Below are 21,453 nucleotides of genomic sequence, written 5' to 3' on the forward strand. Positions count from 1 at the left end.
CGACCAAAATAGGTGTATGTCATAAATACTCAGAGTTTGTATACATATAAGACGGAAACAAAATATACGATATGATGCATATAGAATTTCCTCATCCCTTACGACCAGACCAGCTGATCGGGAGGCGGAAACACGTGACACGAGCCACAGTGGGCTCCAAATTCGAAAACGTGGCAGGCGTCAGCTTGAGTTGCAATGTTTGCAAAAAAGTACTTGACTGCAATTAGGTCACGCGGTGTCAACTGAGGTCCACACTCGCCCGATCGTGGTACTTCTGTGCTATTTTAGGGTAAGTGTCTTTTTTTCTTTTAACAAATGAAATCCCGTCCAGGTAATAATTGCACAGGTAGTGTGTTTGGCTTGACTTCAATTTCTACTTGTAAGTCAAGCTACCGTGATTGCATGAGTGAAAATAGATGCAAAACAGAAAGAACACAATCAAATGTATGTGTTGACCAGTTGCATAAAATGTGATGCAAGATGCACAAGTCGATGGTCAGTCATCTCGTCTGGCAGGTTTGGCGTCGACAGCTCGCCAAACGCGGCACCTTGCAATCGAGTTTAATCTTTTGACAATCGGGATCATGGCAACAACAATAAAGCACTGATAGTGTTTCGCAAATTGTGGACAAACTGTTTAAACATTAAACAGTTTGACATGTGCATTCAAAAGATTGGAAATAGTGAAATTAATTGAAAGTATATTATAGTCAATTTTAGTTTATATGATTATTATTTCTGAAATTTCACTTAAAAGTTGAATATGCCACTATGACATTTTGTGAGTAAAATGACAATGTCCTTTGATGACCAAAGAGATTTGCAACATAGAGGATGTGAAAATTGTGCTGCTTGTACAGTAGGAGAGAGGATAACAGTGTCTTCTCAATCCAAATATGTATTGGATCCAAAATGTTTGACCAAGATTATTAATTCATTGTTGAATAAAACAGCGTTCCAATTTAGCTCTAGATGGTCTTTACAAAAATGCCGCATTTGAATGCAAAGAGCATTCTACTTCATTCACAGGGGTGTGCTAATACTTTCCTCACTCAAACAAACAGATGCACAAACACATGAGCACACATGTGGTGGTATCACCACCTTGCTAAATTGGCAAGTTGAAAAAGTGCATCTGAATACTAAAAACTAAATGTACACTGATCCACCCCAAATTGAGTGAGTTTCAAGATTCAAGATATAATGGTGTGTGTGTCTGACATGGCTTGAAATCTAATTTCTGTTTTGTCTTCTGCAGGCCTCTCTAGGAGTGCTGCTGTTTGGGTAGACAGGAGGTCAAAAATGCAGTGTACCCCTGAATCCAATGTCCACCATGTCAACTGCAAAGGCAAAGAATGTTACGAGTGTTTTGACAGCGGCTACTCGGGTTCATTCCACAGTCCACAGAACATTAGTGGATTTGACTCCTGCAGATCCTTGGCTTCAGTGGACCTCAGTGACACGCCCAAAGAGAATGTCAGACTTGCTGTCACCCCTCAGGAAAGCAGCAGGATCAGATCTTTGCACAAAGACACCCGGGGGCTTCAACGCTCCTCCACTCTGAACTGGTGTGAAACTCCTAGAGCATCCAAGAGCTATGGCTCTCTGCGACATAGACTTGCAATGCGCAATGCCACGAAAGCTGTCAAAAGGGACAACACAAAGTCCCCATGTACCGCACCGATAGAATCGTCAATTGGGTCCGACCATGATTTTAGTGTGTCTTTTGATTCTCTGGACACAGCGCCACAGGCTTTGACCTTAGGCGCTTTCAAATTGGAACAGGATTTCCCGTTATGTAGTAGGAAACGCCGTCTGCTCTTCTCTCAGGTAAGGACTTCCACTCTTGAGGATGGTACCCTCAACTTAGGTGACGGCAACAGATGGGAAGGACGGCTTTCGCTCTCAGACGATTTCAGTCAGCACTTTGGTGCTTTTGATCGACTTAATGTAGAAGCACCGTGCTTAAGCAAATTGCTGCTAGGTTCATCCAAGGACAACTCTCCATCTTCAGTCAACAACCTGACGAGTGCTTTGCATGAATCATCCAATGTCTTGTGCACACTGTCTTCCACAGATACACCTAAATCTATCAGGTATGCTTACCCGTTTAAAAACAACCACGATTATCGATCTTGTCAGGGATGTTTTTTTTTTATTTTTTTTTATTTACTTCTCAATCAAGTAACTTGAGGGCACATGTGATGCGAATCCTGCTGCAGGTCTCCATCCGAGGACAGTGGCTTCAGCTCCCTGGATAAATCCCAAGACTCTTCTGTCGATCACGATGGCTCGTTCCAAGAATTGCTGGTTTCTGCCTCAAAAGGAAATGTAGAAACCCCTAACCTGACCGATGGGAAACGGCGTTCCCGTTTGCAACGGCAGCGCAGACTTTCCACTCTAAAGGAAGGAGGCTCGTTGTCTGAGGAAGACCCGACGGACAGAAAACATCAACGTATTCAATGCCACAGCGGAACGTGTAAAGATGATGAGGTTTTTGTCAAGGAGACCCCTAGCAGGGTTCTCTCTGTGAAATGTATCAATACAACCTTTGATGGACTGGCGTCAACCCAACAAGGCTATACAACGCCTCAAAATGAAAGCACAGCCAAGCTTGGCAGCATCACACCTTCTAGCGGCACATCTGTGAATTCCAATGTGACCCCCTTGCAGACATCCAAGCTCTCACTGACGCCCGCTTTGCAGCTGATACACACTTTGTGTGAGAAGAGGGCCAAGATGTTTGCTGGCCAAAGTCCAAGTTTAAAAGAGGAGCTGAGGACCATCGCAGCTCTTGGTGAGACACCCGACTTGTTCGGGATAACTATGCCGCTGGCAGGGCTGATTGGCCGCAAGATGGGCATAGGGAAGGTGGACATATTGACGGAGCTGAGGAAGAGGAACCTCAGACATATCTTATCTGTCATATTGAGTCATCTGTCTGCCGAGTGTGTCCGCAGGTCAGATTTTGATTTGATCATTCATTATAGCTGGGCAAATTCAAGGTTGTTTTATTTATTTATATTGAATCACTACAATTGACTTTGACGTTTTATTGGTTCAGAATGAAGTAAAATGCATTGATTCATGTTTTTGCAGGTGTGGTCAGGTGTGTAAAGACTGGGATGAAATAATCCAGCAGGACAAGCAAGCACATTCCAGGAGAAGAATTTACCAGAGTGAAGTGGAAGCTGCTCAAGAGGTAGAGAAACAGGAAAAATTATATCAGATGCTTAGTTTTTTTTCTCCCAAATCTTTAATCTTTGTCATTTTCCAGAATGGCAACACTGCACATGTTGCTGATGCTGAGACAAGATTGGCTCTTCTTAAAAGGTCACCCCTCAAAACGGTCCAGGCCCAATCTAGAACCTCCAATTACTGCACCCCACAGTCTGGAACCCGCACATTAACCCCTTTCGATTACAGCACTTTATCTTTGGGCAGCAGCAGCAGCAAACGAGACAAGTTCATCGAGGTACGTTTCATAACTGCCTGGTGCTGGTGTTTGGCTTTTGATTTTTTTTCCATTTTAAATACTTTGAAGTGCTTGTGGGCTTAAATAAAGTGTGCCCCCCCCCCAAAAAAAGTTGGGTTATATTATATTATAAACCTTTTTCTTTCAGGTTGCTAAAACCCTCTTCAATGACGAATGCCTCAGACATTGTCCTCGATGTCAGCATCCTGCAAAGTGTCAAAATGTGAAAGGCGAGGGTATTTGCACCAGAGCTGACTGTGCGTTTGAGTTTTGCACAAAGTGCTTGTGTGCTTTCCATGGCTCCAAAGAATGTGCCAGCAAGTCTGCAGGCCGTCGCAAGAAAGACGGATTACTTCCGGGCAGTGCAGAGAGCAAGCGAAACATTAGGAGACTATGATCAAGACCATGCAAAGGATTACATTCACAGGTTGTTTTATAAAGTTATTTATGACACTGAGGAGACTAATTTAAACGAAGTCCTATGTTGCTAGGAGTCTATGAGCAACTTCTGTCTTTTTTTTTTCCTAACAAAGTTTGCGTTTTTAATCAAATTTTGTAAAATCTTATATCACATGGCATCTGTGGTTGATGTACTTTTATATATATATTGAGGTATGTTTTGAGGCTTCGTTGTGATTTCAGATCATTTTTAATCAATCGCATTTCTTAAATAAAACGGTCTTCTCTTATATAATTTGATCACCTTATTTGACCTCGTCTGTGGTAACATATATTTTTAGATGTCTAGTGACATCTAGTGGTCATTTACCGCATCAGTCATTTTCTTGCCGTTTAATGAAAACTACCGACTCAGAATAAGTAATACAATATCAGGAAAGGGGGATCAACTCATAACTATTTAAGATTATTAAAAAAAAAATAATCCTCCATTGTGATTTGGCGTTCAAAGGGTCTACAACGAGACCAAATACATCCTTTCACAATCCACTGGTCTTGTTAAACTTTTACCTCCAACCACCCCCTCCCATTGTGAAAGTGAATCCACTTCCATAGCAACCTACAGTGTGTAGTTACATAAAGCTTTGTTACCCGATTTTCCACAAGTATTGCATAAGGAATTGGTCTTTTTGAGGCACTAGTCATGCATAGTGACATTTCAATAGGTAAGAGTTGTCTCTCAAAACTTTACTTTTGGAATTTATCACATTTGAAATTTTCTACCAACATTTTTTTTTTGGCAGAGTTTCCCCAGCTTACTGTTCATAATTTTGTGAGTACACCTTTTAAAACTTATTTGACCAGTTATTTCACAATTTACAACATGGCAGTTTAATATTGTGACCTTCTCACCTGCTCACAGGAGAACTTCCTGACCTCCGATCACCTGTTTGTTCACACGTTAAATCGATTTTTAAGTCTGCCGGTAAATTCATTTATATTATTAAAGTCAAGCATTTTTAGAGAGAGGAAAAAAAAATAAACAAACCTTCATTCTCTTGTTTTGTAATACCTTGTATCTCTTTCCAGTGTTTCCCACAAGCTTTGCTGTACAATGAGGAGACGGATCGGTTTGAGGTGCCAAGCGACGCGGCCGAGTTCACCTTCAACAAAATCAGATCGGCACTAGAATACACCAAATCACAGGTCCTTTATAAGAATGTCGAAGCGCTGGCAAAAACCCCTTTAGTGGACAACAGTTACGCTGTCTCGGTAAGTAAAGTATGATTACCATTTGCAGAGCAAGACAGAAGATAATGAACTTACTTTATTGATAGAAGAATGTCTTTTTCTTTTTCTTTTATCACACTCCCTGGTATTGTAGTGTCTGGAAAGAGAACAAGGGATTCAGTGGATAATAAAGGAAAGATTGACTTTTTTCCTTCAAAGTAGCTGCTACCATGAGTACAGGTACAATGCATGAAATGAAAACATTAATATGAATTTGTCTATACAGCACAACGTATATACATCATATTACTGTATTTCATTTATTATTAAAAAAAAGACATCAGCAATTTCTGCATTTTCTTATTGCTTTTAATACAATTGCATGTTGCATGTATCGTTCTTCACCATTTGTAAACTATATTTCTGAGTGCATCCCGTTTCATCTGTAGATTATCCAAGTTGTTGTTTCAGTGGGCACGAAATATAAACGTCGATAGGAGTAAATGCAATTGTCGTCTAGCCACGGCTGTTCTGAGTGACAAACGAGGATTCCGTGCTCACAAGAACAACTCATCCAAACAAGGTTGATGCTTATAAATGATACATATGCCAGTCAAAATACAGTTGTGCTCCTACATTTACAAACTTCTGAGCACAAACTATTTCATCCCTATAAAGGTTGTGTGAGAATACATCAGCTGCACTGTACATCACAAGTCCACGGAAATGTCAGTGAATCATCAAAGCGTTCTTCCAAGCTGTCTACCACTTCCTCCACTTCCTATGCATCAACCCTCTACGGTGCTGACATCAACATCCGAGAGGCATCGGTCACATCTCAAGAAAAGCAAATACACGAAGAGGCCTCGGAACTGGATTTGCAAGACCTGGCTGCCCGAATATTTCAACGGGTAGTTGACGATGCTGTCTTTATGTTGACCGCACAGAACCATAAAAGGTGTACTTGCATTGATAAAAAATGCAAGTGTATGCATTGGCACTGTTCAGTTGATGAGAACGCTAAAAAATCCTGTAAAGAATGCCAAAAATCGAGTCGAGGCAATGACATTTGTGATGGGAATAAGAGCATAATGTCTGAGGCAAGTTCAGATATGGAAACAGTCCAGGATGTTTGCTGCCATGGTGACTGTCACCAAGGCAACCAACCAGGCATGGATGACTTCAAGGAGTTTTTGCGTGGAACAACAGGAGGCAGGTTGCTAAATCTCTGGATGGACATTGAGAGGTTGAAAACCCTAAACACAAAGAGGGAGAACAGGTGATCAGTGCACTACTGCTTTGTTTACATTCTAAGAAATTTGGCATCATGCAATATGTTGTTTGTCTCAGCTTTTTGGCTTTAATGAGGAGCCGCTACCTGCTAAGAAGCAGTCACAACAGTCTACGCTTGCAACAGCTCTGCAGGTTGGGGCTAACTACCTCCCCCTGCTGGACAAAAGACAGACTGTGCTCAGTACAGCCCAAAGTCATGGAGTCAATCACATCCTATTGGTGATGGTTTTTTTTTTTTGGGTGCAAACCTTCATTTTTTTTTTGCATCCATTTGTGAATTTTGACTATATATTACCTGTATTTAAGCTGTTGCTATCCCTACAGGATTCCTCGTTACTGGACATCCCCTCAAGTCCAAGTAGACCTGAATGATCCTGATAGGGAGTGGTGTGTAAGCCCTTATTTGGCCTCAATGACCCCTTGTTCTCTTTGTCCTGAACCTTGGCTTCCGCTTCCCTACCAACCACAGGTGAAATAATTCGGACATTATTCGAAAGCCTGCAAATGGCTGATTTCATGTTCTGCATATTCCAGTTTTGCAAGCATTTTCACCCAAGCAGAAGTCAATCACTAGGGCACACAAGACTGGAAAAGGTTTTACAAGCACTATTTGTTGACCCTGAGGCTGGCTCATACTTCACTCATTTTTGTGAGCAGTCTGGAAACCAGGTAGAACACATAAGTGGCTTATACATTCACATTTAAGCTTTATTTTAATGACACCAAGTGATTCGATGTACTTGTGATGATTATTTCTTTGCTACTTTAATTCTTTCCCTTTAAAGTTATGGGAGAATGCAGTTTATTTTTGGAATGACCTCCAGCACTATCATGAGCTCTTCTACCAGGATGGACTGGATCCCTACAGAGTGCAGAGAATAGCTCAGGTACACAGACACACAAATATAGAATACATTTGACAGACAACTAGTTGAATTCAAAGCAAATTACTCAAAGAAATTACAATGCATTCTTAGCGGCTACCCAAGCATTGATTATTTCACACACAGACTAACAAATCAGTCTGGTAGGCACACAACTCCATTTTAAAGCGAGGAAAAATCAGCTGGCCTGCATTAGGGAAATGGTTCATTCTGGAAAATATAACAAACAGCACTCATTTTTTTTTTCTAATACTGTAATGACAGAGAGATTACATAAAACAATTTTTTGGGGGGGGCTGGTAATGAGGCATTTTTGGCTACAGAGGTGTCCAAAAGAAATATTTGGAACAATAGATAACATGAAGTCAATTCACCCATTTTTTGGGGCAAATTTCTGATTTATTAAAAATTCTGGCCACCACCTAAGCCCCACCACTCTAATAAACATTTTATTGAAAGAAAATCATGTTTTAGTTTATTTGTAATATAGAACTGGATTTACTTTCTTTCTAAATGATCGATAACAGCCCTAACTGGGCTGCAAGTTTCATGTTTCGACTACATTTAGACATGAAGGAACCAAAGTTAAAGTGCAAATGTTATTTAAAAGTGAGTATCGTAAATTTTCAGGTTATCTGCTCCACATACCTCCATGGCTCTGCCAGCAGGAGCATTGGCATGAAGGAGGAGATTAGGAAGGAAGTGTACAACCAGCTGACGCCTGCTTTTGAGGAGCTCTTTGATAAAGTTGAGGACCACATCTTGAACATCCTCATGGAAGCTTGGACAGCGCTTGTTGACCAAGACAAAAAAGTTTTTCGTCAGGTACGCATGGTTTCTGCTGCTTCTATTAATAATATTCTTTGTCACTAGAATGTGCAACCATACAGTGATTTAAATAGCAAATAGCAAATATCAATAACATACACGATGTAATCTTTAATAATGATGTGTAAGATTTTGTGTTACTCTATGTCTGCACGTGTTCAGGTAGACGTGTACAAGAATGTACGCTGTGTGAACACTTGGCAATTCAGGGAGCTCCAGAGCTTGTATGCAGAATTCAAACAAAACAAGCATCAAGTAAGTAAGAAACACGTGAGCCTAAAAGAGCAAATGTGCAAGAGTAAGTCATGTTTAGTTCAACAGTGCAGGGTCACTACTCTTCTGTATCGAAAAACATATTCCATGTAAGATAAGAACACATTTGCTTTTATAGGTGCATCAGCAAATAACATCTCCATCGAATACTGCATCCGGGCTCTTCTCTCAGGGCCATCGAGACCTTGAGTCTTGGTCCAATGTGCCAGCACAGTACCGAGGTTACCGCTTAGGCTCTTTACTTCGACACCATCGTGAGATCTGGCATTTTATGTCTTTCCTCCGAAATAAAGATGCCAGGTGAGTTACTGGATGCAACTCATTGTTTTCATCTTGGATTGTTGTCAAGTCTGTTAAGAAGCTCTAAAGTTTGTTAATTGTGATCCTGCAATCTGGAAAAGCCGACACATTGTGCCTATACTCAACAATGATTTGTCCAGTGTGTGTGTACACACACACGCACGTACATAATTAGAAAGAATATTAATTTTGTAATCGTAAAAATATTTTTGGTCGTCATGTGCATGTGTGCTCAACTGTTCATATAGCTTATCTGTTTTTGTCTTGTAAACAAGATAATTTCTCTTAACTTATCTTGTCGCATGAATGTGCTGTAAATAAACTTCATCCAAGTGTGTGCATCTGTTTGAATTGAAAATGTGTTTCTTCAGTATCCACCTGGAATGCTGGCTGGACCTGGAGCAGTACAGGCAGATTGCTCAGAGGAACAACGCATCGACACAGGACCGGTCTTCTCACATTGCGAGAAAATATCTCAACACAAACTACTTCTTTAGTTCCCAAAGTCCCGTCACTGAAGAGCAACAGAATCATGTACGTAGAAAACCTCAGTACAAAGAATTCTAGTGATGTGTAATGGCATTTCAAATTAGAATTATCGTATCGTCAATCAAGAACGTGGGAAAGTACTATTGAACATGATGATTCAGATTTAGCGTGAGCTCCCGCCGAGGCTTCAAATCCCATCTAATACACTGAGACCTCTGTTGGTCTTCTCGAATGTTCTACTTCTTCTCTTCTGCTCTTATGTGGACCTGCTGCTGACAGTTCTGACAGGGTGTTACTGGAGGATCAGAGAATAGCGGACATGGTTAGAATTAAAATGAGGTGGGCTCGAGGTTTGTGGTTTGGATCCACAATACAAGAGAAAGCCTAGTAGGAGGAAAAACTCTTGTCTAAAGTTAGTTTTTTAGATTGAAACAACCTGTAGGGGGGAATTCTGTCTAAGGGAACTGGTCACTTTGATTTTGTAGATCAAGGGACTAAAGTTTACGATTGAAGTCACTGGAGAAAACATTCGATAAAACTGAACCATTCAACGCAATGTCTCGAGCAATATGCCTGAAAGATTGCTCAAAAGGGGCAAAGCTCCAAGACAAACGTATTAAGTGATTATATGTATCTTCAATATATGCTGTGCATAGCCATTATTTTCCATGTCTATTCCAAAAAGTTCACTCAACTGCTAATGGACTTTCTTTGCTCAGTCTGGTTTTGCACCTTGGACCTGCTTGTTACCACATCATTGATGTGAAGCTCACTTTTTCTAGACTTTTAGGAGCATTTGGGTACTCACCTCAAGGAAATCACTGTACAATTGTCTTGTTCAGTATTTATGACTGCACATGAATTTCAACTGACAGATTTATTGTGTTAATCTTCCACAAATTCAATCATCCATTCACAGAAAATCTTTCTGGTACTTTCTGATGCTGAATGTATATAATTTCTAAAATGAATTTTGGCCCAGTTTTCTTATTTTAAGATACATGTTTAAATAATATACTGCAGATCTATAGTATTTTCCATTCCCATTATAAATAGGAAAGACACTGATAAATGAGCACTGAAAGCAGACCAAGGAGATGAAGGGAATAAGTGAATTGTGGGAATGATATTGAGAACAGCATGAGTCAGAAATGTTCAGTCTGGTTTCCCATAGTGGGAAGGTTTAATCTGACTAGACTCATTGCCTCATGTGGATTTAATGACATGTGCACTCATCCACCTACGACATGGCTTTCCTGTGTCTGACAGTGACTCTCTAAAGTCCTGTGTGTGTGTGTTTTTGTAAATGTGTTTCTGTTTGTGTGTAGATATTGCACTTGGCAGGTGGACTAGAGCTTCTGCAATTCGAATGTCTTTCAAAGCCAGTTACCGTGGAGATCCAGGAGATCATCCGATGTCACATTGAGAAAAAATGGCTGCCTGAGTTTCTGGCCACAGCAGAGTTTAGAGAGCGGCGGAAACGCAAAGTAAAGGTACAGCAGATGTCAATACGATTAATACTTATTACTCATTCTTGGTAGAGCTAAAAGGACAAATCACATCTCTGATTTTTCTTTTTCCTCTAAACTGGTGGTCTTAGGCAGGCCTAGTGATGTCACCCAAAAACAAATCAGAGGTGTGGTAGCAGACACATTCAAGCTGACATCTCCAATCCAAACAGGCACTAATTTGAAACAGACTCCAGTGTGGCTTAGCATGTGTGGTCATGTTGGCAAGAGCTTTGTGGCAAAAAAAAAAAAAACCCTAAGAAATTATAATAGACAGTCCACAGTTGCAAATAAATTAAAACTCCAAATGCTACTGGTGTAAGTTAGTGTCAAGTTTAACAGAAGTCGTCTCAAGCCTATTGGCACCATACCCCTGCAATAAAGTGAAATTATTTTAAAAAATCCATCGTGACACTGCAGTGTTGGTTGGAGGAGATAAATGTGTGCTCATAATACACAATATTTTTCAGTCATATGGCATAGCTTGTAATATACTGACAGCTAAAACTGTTTTGTCCTCTCACCTTCCCACTTTTGTTTCTATTTTTCTATTCTCACTCATCTTCCAACATTGGACATAAAACTCTTAAATTACCTTCAAAAATGGTATTAAATTTTGCCAGAGAACATTAATATGAGCAATGAGGGCCTTGAGAACTGTTATTTCAAGCCAGAAAATGATAAGCCAGATATCCCCAAGGTGCTGAAATCATGAATTCCATGCTAAATGGAAGACAAATAACTAAATTGCAAGTGCCACCTTGTTTGAAGGGCATAAATTAAATAAATATCTTTGTTGCCAAGTCATTTTCTTGCATACGAACACACATTTGTTTCTTGAGTAAGATGTCGGACTCTTACTAGCCTTGACTTCCTCTACATAAACCATGCGGCCTTTGCTTCCTGTTGCCTAACGGCCTTGAGATAAGACGCCAGGTTCTCATTAGTAAGTCTGCTACTTGTGAGAAACCGCAAAATGGCATCACTACTCTGTCTCTCTCTCTCTCTCAGGTTGCCTCATCAGGTAACACACGAAGCACAGATTGTGCTGCTCTGACTCATGTTATCAAGGTTACCACATGGATCCTCTCATTAGGGAGCAGTGGTAGTTTAGCATTACATGCCGCAGGAGATAAGAGTAGAAAGGTGCAAATAATAGATGAGGGTATGTTGAAATTTGGCTTTTCCTACAAGAACATAGGGACAAAACCCTGAGGGGGAGGTATTAACGAGGGTGGGTAGTATTTCCATACGAGTCCAAATGTTTATGGTGATCATTTTGACTTTGTGTGTGTGTGTCATAGGACAGCGCGCAGCGACACAAGACAAGAAAAGAAGGCTGGAAGGTGAGGCGACATGCACAGCGTTAGAATGAAGAGACATGTGTGATTTACTTCACCATTTGGCTTCCAGCGCTGGCTTTGTCAAACTTCATTTTGGCCCAGCGGTTAATTTTCCCAAATGGGATCCAGGATAAATAAGATTAAAGCATCAGCATAACTAACCTTGCTTTAATAGTGTTTTCATGCAGCTCTGTTGTCATCCCTACTGCGCGGCGGGCGGCATGTCACAGATATAAAACATGAACATTTCAAGCAGCGTGATTACAGGACCGACATGATTGCGACTTTGATCTTTATGATCATGATGTCATCACTAGAAAAGATGGCAACTTTTCCAGGGAACAGTGTCATTATTTCATTTTTGTGTGAGCTCATTGCTCCCATAACATTGTTACTTTTGTTGTTGATGATGTTTTACCGCAAGAGGAGGCAACAATGCTATTTATTGACCTCTGTGGACACTTCCGCATCATCTCTAAAGCTACTCACGCTTTTCTACAGAGTCAGGGCTTGTGGATGAGTTCCTCCAAGGAGATCCTTCTTTTTCGACGGCTTCTCCTCAACCCCGCCTCCTGTTTGCACTTCCAGCACTTTGTTTCTCCCAGGGGTGACTTCCTGGAGAATGATGTGCTCTTTTGGCTGGAGGTGCAGCGGTACAAGGTAGAACAATACAGGACTGCATGCAAACGGGCAGCAACCCGCTTGTCACATGACTTTAGCGGACAGTAGGTAAAGGTTCTCGGGCCACCGGTAGCATTGTGATTTTAATGAATCACAGATGACATTCTGGCATTGTAATATACCTACTGAGAGCAGAGGTGATTCAAAATCTGTTGGGGGCACCAAGAAGATTTATTTTTGGTTAAAATATGAAGTAGCAGATGTTTGCATAAATGTGTACATAATTTACAATAAATATTGGGCTGTCTTCTTCAAATGACTAATGTAAGGATTATGAGACATGTTGATGATCATTATGCATCTCTACTTTGTAAACACCATCAGCCATTTTTAGTTTTTGTCTATATTGGGTTCCTTCCTATAGGACCTGTGTCATTCTCACAGTGACGAGGCCACAATTCAACAGAAGATCTCCACAATCATTAAGTGTTTCATCAACTCGTCTTCACCTCCGGCCCTGCAGATAGACATCCCTCTGGAGCAGGCAAAGCACATTATGGAGAAACGTCACAAACTGGGCCCTTACATTTTCAGAGAGGCACAGGTAATGTATTTACTTGAATTGTTTTTGTAAGATGAAAAACTGGCTTTATGATCAGCAACAGTTGTGATATGAAAAGTCACAATTCAAGAAGGGAGCGCATACATTTTTACACCATGCCGTGTCTGTGTGTCTCGATATGTTCATAGATGTCAGTTTTCAGTGAGTTGCTCAGATTTTGGCCCAAGTTTCAGGAGCTTAGGAGCAGTGCACTGGAAATGCTTCAGGATGAACGAGTCAAACACAAAGCCAGAGTGCGGAGACAAAGAAGGAAGGAGGAGGAAGAGGATGAGAGGAGAGCTCAGGTCTGCTACAAGATGGATGGTCATGATAATTGTGCATGTCTTACTTTGAAATGAAAGTTCTTCTCTTTGTACAGGAGGAATATGTGAAACGGCTAAGTCGCAGTTCTAGTGAAGATGATGACGTGCAAAATGAGAACGATAAGGGAGTGGAAAAAAAAGCATCTCAGACTACGAGCAGCCTGTCGCTGTTTTCCCCAAAGCCAGTAAGATCATTTGCAACGCAAATGAAATGCTATAAAATAAAATTAGCTCAAACTGCCATAGCCATGTAGTCCATTTGATTTTATAACATGTTTCCTTAGTTCTCGTGGTCGTATTCCAAATACATGGCAGCTCTGAAGAGGAACGAGAGGCTGCTAAAGAGACAAAGTCAACAAGAAGCCTCATTTTCCACATACTCAGGTTTTTACACTCAATCTCAAACTTTGACCTTATCTCTGCTACTGGGAATTCTAATCTTGACTTCTCATTAAAGTCACTGCTACTCAACATATCTGTCCACACAGTGTCCTCTGACGGCAGTGTGACTTCAATAGGAAGAAAAGGCAGCCACCAGAAGACCTCACGGCCATCCACCAAGTCACACGTGAAAGAATTATGACTAGATTTTTATATCAGAGATGTGAGAAAACATTTCCAGAGGTATATACTGTGTGTAAATTGGTATATGTATGTGTGTGTGTATATGCATTTACATAAAGTAAAATAAAGTCTGCTTTATTGTCAATTTCTTCACATGCCAAGACACACAAAGAGATCGAAATTGCATTACCCACTATCCCACGGTGACAAGACATATTACAAATCCAAGAAAATCCAAGAAAACAACACAAAAAGTAAAAACAAGATGGGACGTACAATGAATAAACAAGAGCGATGAATAAATAATAAATAAGAGGAGCAAAAATGGAGCAAGTGTGCATACAGCAGACAGTCAGAATATAGCGCGAGAGTAGTGCAAGGCAGCCAACATGGCCCAAAAGGTCAGGACGTTATGCAGCCGAGGGTGGAGGGGGAGAAATCCCGGGATGCTTCATGCGCCTATCTGTAGAATAAGAGCTCTCTAGTTCAAATTTACAGTGAACACCTGAGGAGCAGTCGTCCATTTATTTCGTTTTACATTCGGTTTTTTTCCGTTTTTACATTTCGTTTTACAACGGAGGATTACATATCCAAACGATTTTCAACTATGGCTTTTCAGTCGAAGTAGGAGTTCATCAGTAAAGGAAGAGCAACTCCGGAGTGAAATGGTTTGATTCGGACAATGGGATCAAACGTGAAGCTTTGACCATGATTTTTCCCTAATGAAGTGGCCTGTGATTAGGTACACCTCATTTAAACTTCAATAGGTACACTACACCAGGTAGAAGAAAAAAGGAAGAAAGTGCAGCGAGATTCGATTCACTTGATTGTAGTACATATGAGCGCAGATATTCAATAGGTGTTGTACTGAAATACCTGACTGGTTAGAGACATGGGCTCTTGCACAGTAAAGCCCTGGTTCGTGTCCAGGTCAGGATAATTGTCTTAATGTGCCTATAGAAATAGAACCCTGTTTTGTACGGATACGCAAGTATTTATGTGCAAATACATAAGGTACATTTCAAAGTTTTACGCCACTTTATAACGGAAAAAGCTTAAATGAAAGTGAAAAGTGCCACACCCGCCCTCACCCCCACTTTCTGATTGGCTGTTTGATCCGTGACGTCATTCAGACACTCATTAGGTACACCGCCATTTTCAGGCGTTCCTAATAACAGGCCACTTTATTAGGGAAAAATCATGGTCAAAGCTTAAATGAAAGTGAAAAGTGCCACACCCAAACAACCCCCCACTTTCTGATTGGCTGGTTGATCTGTGACGTCACTCGGACACTCCATTAGGTACACCTTCATTTTCAGGTGTACCTAATAACAGGCCACTTTATTAGGGAAAAATCATGGTCAAAGCTTAAATGAAAGTGAAAAGTGCCACACCCAAACAACCCCCCACTTTCTGATTGGCTGGTTGATCTGTGACGTCACTCGGACACTCCATTAGGTACACCTTCATTTTCAGGTGTACCTAATAACAGGCCACTTTATTAGGGAAAAATCATGGTCAAAGCTTAAATGAAAGTGAAAAGTGCCACACCCAAACAACCCCCCACTTTCTGATTGGCTGGTTGATCTGTGACGTCACTCGGACACTCCATTAGGTACACCTTCATTTTCAGGTGTACCTAATAACAGGCCACTTTATTAGGGAAAAATCATGGTCAAAGCTTAAATGAAAGTGAAAAGTGCCACACCCAAACAACCCCCCACTTTCTGATTGGCTGGTTGATCTGTGACGTCACTCGGACACTCCATTAGGTACACCTTCATTTTCAGGTGTACCTAATAACAGGCCACTTTATTAGGGAAAAATCATGGTCAAAGCTTAAATGAAAGTGAAAAGTGCCACACCCAAACAACCCCCCACTTTCTGATTGGCTGGTTGATCTGTGACGTCACTCGGACACTCCATTAGGTACACCTTCATTTTCAGGTGTACCTAATAACAGGCCACTTTATTAGGGAAAAATCATGGTCAAAGCTTAAATGAAAGTGAAAAGTGCCACACCCAAACAACCCCCCACTTTCTGATTGGCTGGTTGATCTGTGACGTCACTCGGACACTCCATTAGGTACACCTTCATTTTCAGGTGTACCTAATAACAGGCCACTTTATTAGGGAAAAATCATGGTCAAAGCTTAAATGAAAGTGAAAAGTGCCACACCCAAACAACCCCCCACTTTCTGATTGGCTGGTTGATCTGTGACGTCACTCGGACACTCCATTAGGTACACCTTCATTTTCAGGTGTACCTAATAACAGGCCACTTTATTAGGGAAAAATCATGGTCAAAGCTTAAATGAAAGTGAAAAGTGCCACACCCAAACAACCCCCCACTTTCTGATTGGCTGGTTGATCTGTGACGTCACTCGGACACTCCATTAGGTACACCTTCATTTTCAGGTGTACCTAATAACAGGCCACTTTATTAGGGAAAAATCATGGTCAAAGCTTAAATGAAAGTGAAAAGTGCCACACCCAAACAACCCCCCACTTTCTGATTGGCTGGTTGATCTGTGACGTCACTCGGACACTCCATTAGGTACACCTTCATTTTCAGGTGTACCTAATAACAGGCCACTTTATTAGGGAAAAATCATGGTCAAAGCTTAAATGAAAGTGAAAAGTGCCACACCCAAACAACCCCCCACTTTCTGATTGGCTGGTTGATCTGTGCCGTCACTCGGACACTCCATTAGGTACACCTTCATTTTCAGGTGTACCTAATAACAGGCCACTTTATTAGGGAAAAATCATGGTCAAAGCTTAAATGAAAGTGAAAAGTGCCACACCCAAACAACCCCCCACTTTCTGATTGGCTGGTTGATCTGTGACGTCACTCGGACACTCCATTAGGTACACCTTCATTTTCAGGTGTACCTAATAACAGGCCACTTTATTAGGGAAAAATCATGGTCAAAGCTTAAATGAAAGTGAAAAGTGCCACACCCAAACAACCCCCCACTTTCTGATTGGCTGGTTGATCTGTGACGTCACTCGGACACTCCATTAGGTACACCTTCATTTTCAGGTGTACCTAATAACAGGCCACTTTATTAGGGAAAAATCATGGTCAAAGCTTAAATGAAAGTGAAAAGTGCCACACCCAAACAACCCCCCACTTTCTGATTGGCTGGTTGATCTGTGACGTCACTCGGACACTCCATTAGGTACACCTTCATTTTCAGGTGTACCTAATAACAGGCCACTTTATTAGGGAAAAATCATGGTCAAAGCTTAAATGAAAGTGAAAAGTGCCACACCCAAACAACCCCCCACTTTCTGATTGGCTGGTTGATCTGTGACGTCACTCGGACACTCCATTAGGTACACCTTCATTTTCAGGTGTACCTAATAACAGGCCACTTTATTAGGGAAAAATCATGGTCAAAGCTTAAATGAAAGTGAAAAGTGCCACACCCAAACAACCCCCCACTTTCTGATTGGCTGGTTGATCTGTGACGTCACTCGGACACTCCATTAGGTACACCTTCATTTTCAGGTGTACCTAATAACAGGCCACTTTATTAGGGAAAAATCATGGTCAAAGCTTAAATGAAAGTGAAAAGTGCCACACCCAAACAACCCCCCACTTTCTGATTGGCTGGTTGATCTGTGACGTCACTCGGACACTCCATTAGGTACACCTTCATTTTCAGGTGTACCTAATAACAGGCCACTTTATTAGGGAAAAATCATGGTCAAAGCTTAAATGAAAGTGAAAAGTGCCACACCCAAACAACCCCCCACTTTCTGATTGGCTGGTTGATCTGTGACGTCACTCGGACACTCCATTAGGTACACCTTCATTTTCAGGTGTACCTAATAACAGGCCACTTTATTAGGGAAAAATCATGGTCAAAGCTTAAATGAAAGTGAAAAGTGCCACACCCAAACAACCCCCCACTTTCTGATTGGCTGGTTGATCTGTGACGTCACTCGGACACTCCATTAGGTACACCTTCATTTTCAGGTGTACCTAATAACAGGCCACTTTATTAGGGAAAAATCATGGTCAAAGCTTAAATGAAAGTGAAAAGTGCCACACCCAAACAACCCCCCACTTTCTGATTGGCTGGTTGATCTGTGACGTCACTCGGACACTCCATTAGGTACACCTTCATTTTCAGGTGTACCTAATAACAGGCCACTTTATTAGGGAAAAATCATGGTCAAAGCTTAAATGAAAGTGAAAAGTGCCACACCCAAACAACCCCCCACTTTCTGATTGGCTGGTTGATCTGTGCCGTCACTCGGACACTCCATTAGGTACACCTTCATTTTCAGGTGTACCTAATAACAGGCCACTTTATTAGGGAAAAATCATGGTCAAAGCTTAAATGAAAGTGAAAAGTGCCACACCCAAACAACCCCCCACTTTCTGATTGGCTGGTTGATCTGTGACGTCACTCGGACACTCCATTAGGTACACCTTCATTTTCAGGTGTACCTAATAACAGGCCACTTTATTAGGGAAAAATCATGGTCAAAGCTTAAATGAAAGTGAAAAGTGCCACACCCAAACAACCCCCCACTTTCTGATTGGCTGGTTGATCTGTGACGTCACTCGGACACTCCATTAGGTACACCTTCATTTTCAGGTGTACCTAATAACAGGCCACTTTATTAGGGAAAAATCATGGTCAAAGCTTAAATGAAAGTGAAAAGTGCCACACCCAAACAACCCCCCACTTTCTGATTGGCTGGTTGATCTGTGACGTCACTCGGACACTCCATTAGGTACACCTTCATTTTCAGGTGTACCTAATAACAGGCCACTTTATTAGGGAAAAATCATGGTCAAAGCTTAAATGAAAGTGAAAAGTGCCACACCCAAACAACCCCCCACTTTCTGATTGGCTGGTTGATCTGTGACGTCACTCGGACACTCCATTAGGTACACCTTCATTTTCAGGTGTACCTAATAACAGGCCACTTTATTAGGGAAAAATCATGGTCAAAGCTTAAATGAAAGTGAAAAGTGCCACACCCAAACAACCCCCCACTTTCTGATTGGCTGGTTGATCTGTGACGTCACTCGGACACTCCATTAGGTACACCTTCATTTTCAGGTGTACCTAATAACAGGCCACTTTATTAGGGAAAAATCATGGTCAAAGCTTAAATGAAAGTGAAAAGTGCCACACCCAAACAACCCCCCACTTTCTGATTGGCTGGTTGATCTGTGACGTCACTCGGACACTCCATTAGGTACACCTTCATTTTCAGGTGTACCTAATAACAGGCCACTTTATTAGGGAAAAATCATGGTCAAAGCTTAAATGAAAGTGAAAAGTGCCACACCCAAACAACCCCCCACTTTCTGATTGGCTGGTTGATCTGTGACGTCACTCGGACACTCCATTAGGTACACCTTCATTTTCAGGTGTACCTAATAACAGGCCACTTTATTAGGGAAAAATCATGGTCAAAGCTTAAATGAAAGTGAAAAGTGCCACACCCAAACAACCCCCCACTTTCTGATTGGCTGGTTGATCTGTGACGTCACTCGGACACTCCATTAGGTACACCTTCATTTTCAGGTGTACCTAATAACAGGCCACTTTATTAGGGAAAAATCATGGTCAAAGCTTAAATGAAAGTGAAAAGTGCCACACCCAAACAACCCCCCACTTTCTGATTGGCTGGTTGATCTGTGACGTCACTCGGACACTCCATTAGGTACACCTTCATTTTCAGGTGTACCTAATAACAGGCCACTTTATTAGGGAAAAATCATGGTCAAAGCTTAAATGAAAGTGAAAAGTGCCACACCCAAACAACCCCCCACTTTCTGATTGGCTGGTTGATCTGTGACGTCACTCGGACACTCCATTAGGTACACCTTCATTTTCAGGTGTACCTAATAACAGGCCACTTTATTAGGGAAAAATCATGGTCAAAGCTTAAATGAAAGTGAAAAGTGCCACACCCAAACAACCCCCCACTTTCTGATTGGCTGGTTGATCTGTGACGTCACTCGGACACTCCATTAGGTACACCTTCATTTTCAGGTGTACCTAATAACAGGCCACTTTATTAGGGAAAAATCATGGTCAAAGCTTAAATGAAAGTGAAAAGTGCCACACCCAAACAACCCCCCACTTTCTGATTGGCTGGTTGATCTGTGACGTCACTCGGACACTCCATTAGGTACACCTTCATTTTCAGGTGTACCTAATAACAGGCCACTTTATTAGGGAAAAATCATGGTCAAAGCTTAAATGAAAGTGAAAAGTGCCACACCCAAACAACCCCCCACTTTCTGATTGGCTGGTTGATCTGTGACGTCACTCGGACACTCCATTAGGTACACCTTCATTTTCAGGTGTACCTAATAACAGGCCACTTTATTAGGGAAAAATCATGGTCAAAGCTTAAATGAAAGTGAAAAGTGCCACACCCAAACAACCCCCCACTTTCTGATTGGCTGGTTGATCTGTGACGTCACTCGGACACTCCATTAGGTACACCTTCATTTTCAGGTGTACCTAATAACAGGCCACTTTATTAGGGAAAAATCATGGTCAAAGCTTAAATGAAAGTGAAAAGTGCCACACCCAAACAACCCCCCACTTTCTGATTGGCTGGTTGATCTGTGACGTCACTCGGACACTCCATTAGGTACACCTTCATTTTCAGGTGTACCTAATAACAGGCCACTTTATTAGGGAAAAATCATGGTCAAAGCTTAAATGAAAGTGAAAAGTGCCACACCCAAACAACCCCCCACTTTCTGATTGGCTGGTTGATCTGTGACGTCACTCGGACACTCCATTAGGTACACCTTCATTTTCAGGTGTACCTAATAACAGGCCACTTTATTAGGGAAAAATCATGGTCAAAGCTTAAATGAAAGTGAAAAGTGCCACACCCAAACAACCCCCCACTTTCTGATTGGCTGGTTGATCTGTGACGTCACTCGGACACTCCATTAGGTACACCTTCATTTTCAGGTGTACCTAATAACAGGCCACTTTATTAGGGAAAAATCATGGTCAAAGCTTAAATGAAAGTGAAAAGTGCCACACCCAAACAACCCCCCACTTTCTGATTGGCTGGTTGATCTGTGACGTCACTCGGACACTCCATTAGGTACACCTTCATTTTCAGGTGTACCTAATAACAGGCCACTTTATTAGGGAAAAATCATGGTCAAAGCTTAAATGAAAGTGAAAAGTGCCACACCCAAACAACCCCCCACTTTCTGATTGGCTGGTTGATCTGTGACGTCACTCGGACACTCCATTAGGTACACCTTCATTTTCAGGTGTACCTAATAACAGGCCACTTTATTAGGGAAAAAT

General features: G+C 41.5%; 2 protein-coding genes across 5 annotated transcripts; both read left to right on the forward strand.

Moving 5' to 3' along the window:
* Positions 1-117: 117 nt before the first annotated feature.
* fbxo43 (F-box protein 43) lies at positions 118-4,304 on the forward strand. Its single transcript, XM_085919226.1, has 6 exons — positions 118-289; positions 1,259-2,096; positions 2,223-2,960; positions 3,100-3,202; positions 3,278-3,475; positions 3,624-4,304. Exons 2-6 carry the CDS (start codon positions 1,303-1,305, stop codon positions 3,870-3,872), a joined length of 2,082 nt encoding a protein of 693 aa, XP_085775352.1. The 5' UTR covers positions 118-289; positions 1,259-1,302; the 3' UTR covers positions 3,873-4,304.
* A 133-nt stretch (positions 4,305-4,437) lies between these two features.
* Positions 4,438-14,192, forward strand: rgs22 (regulator of G protein signaling 22). 4 transcript variants are annotated; one of them, XM_085919222.1, is made up of 22 exons: positions 4,438-4,706; positions 4,797-4,859; positions 4,964-5,146; positions 5,259-5,344; positions 5,554-5,687; positions 5,783-6,383; positions 6,455-6,616; positions 6,722-6,866; positions 6,932-7,066; positions 7,183-7,284; positions 7,912-8,106; positions 8,272-8,364; positions 8,501-8,682; positions 9,054-9,216; positions 10,500-10,664; positions 11,984-12,025; positions 12,524-12,682; positions 13,068-13,247; positions 13,394-13,549; positions 13,624-13,752; positions 13,852-13,951; positions 14,056-14,192. In XM_085919222.1, exons 1-22 carry the CDS (start codon positions 4,578-4,580, stop codon positions 14,148-14,150), a joined length of 3,399 nt encoding a protein of 1,132 aa, XP_085775348.1. In that variant the 5' UTR covers positions 4,438-4,577; the 3' UTR covers positions 14,151-14,192. The 4 variants fall into 4 exon arrangements, with proteins under 4 accessions (XP_085775348.1, XP_085775349.1, XP_085775350.1 ...); XM_085919223.1 differs by having other exon boundaries at positions 13,433-13,549; XM_085919224.1 differs by having other exon boundaries at positions 13,439-13,549.
* Positions 14,193-21,453: the final 7,261 nt, after the last annotated feature.

This window comes from Syngnathus leptorhynchus, chromosome 8 (assembly GCF_054491065.1).
Source record: "Syngnathus leptorhynchus isolate UIUO chromosome 8, UIUO_Slep, whole genome shotgun sequence".
NCBI classification, from domain to species: domain Eukaryota; kingdom Metazoa; phylum Chordata; class Actinopteri; order Syngnathiformes; family Syngnathidae; genus Syngnathus; species Syngnathus leptorhynchus.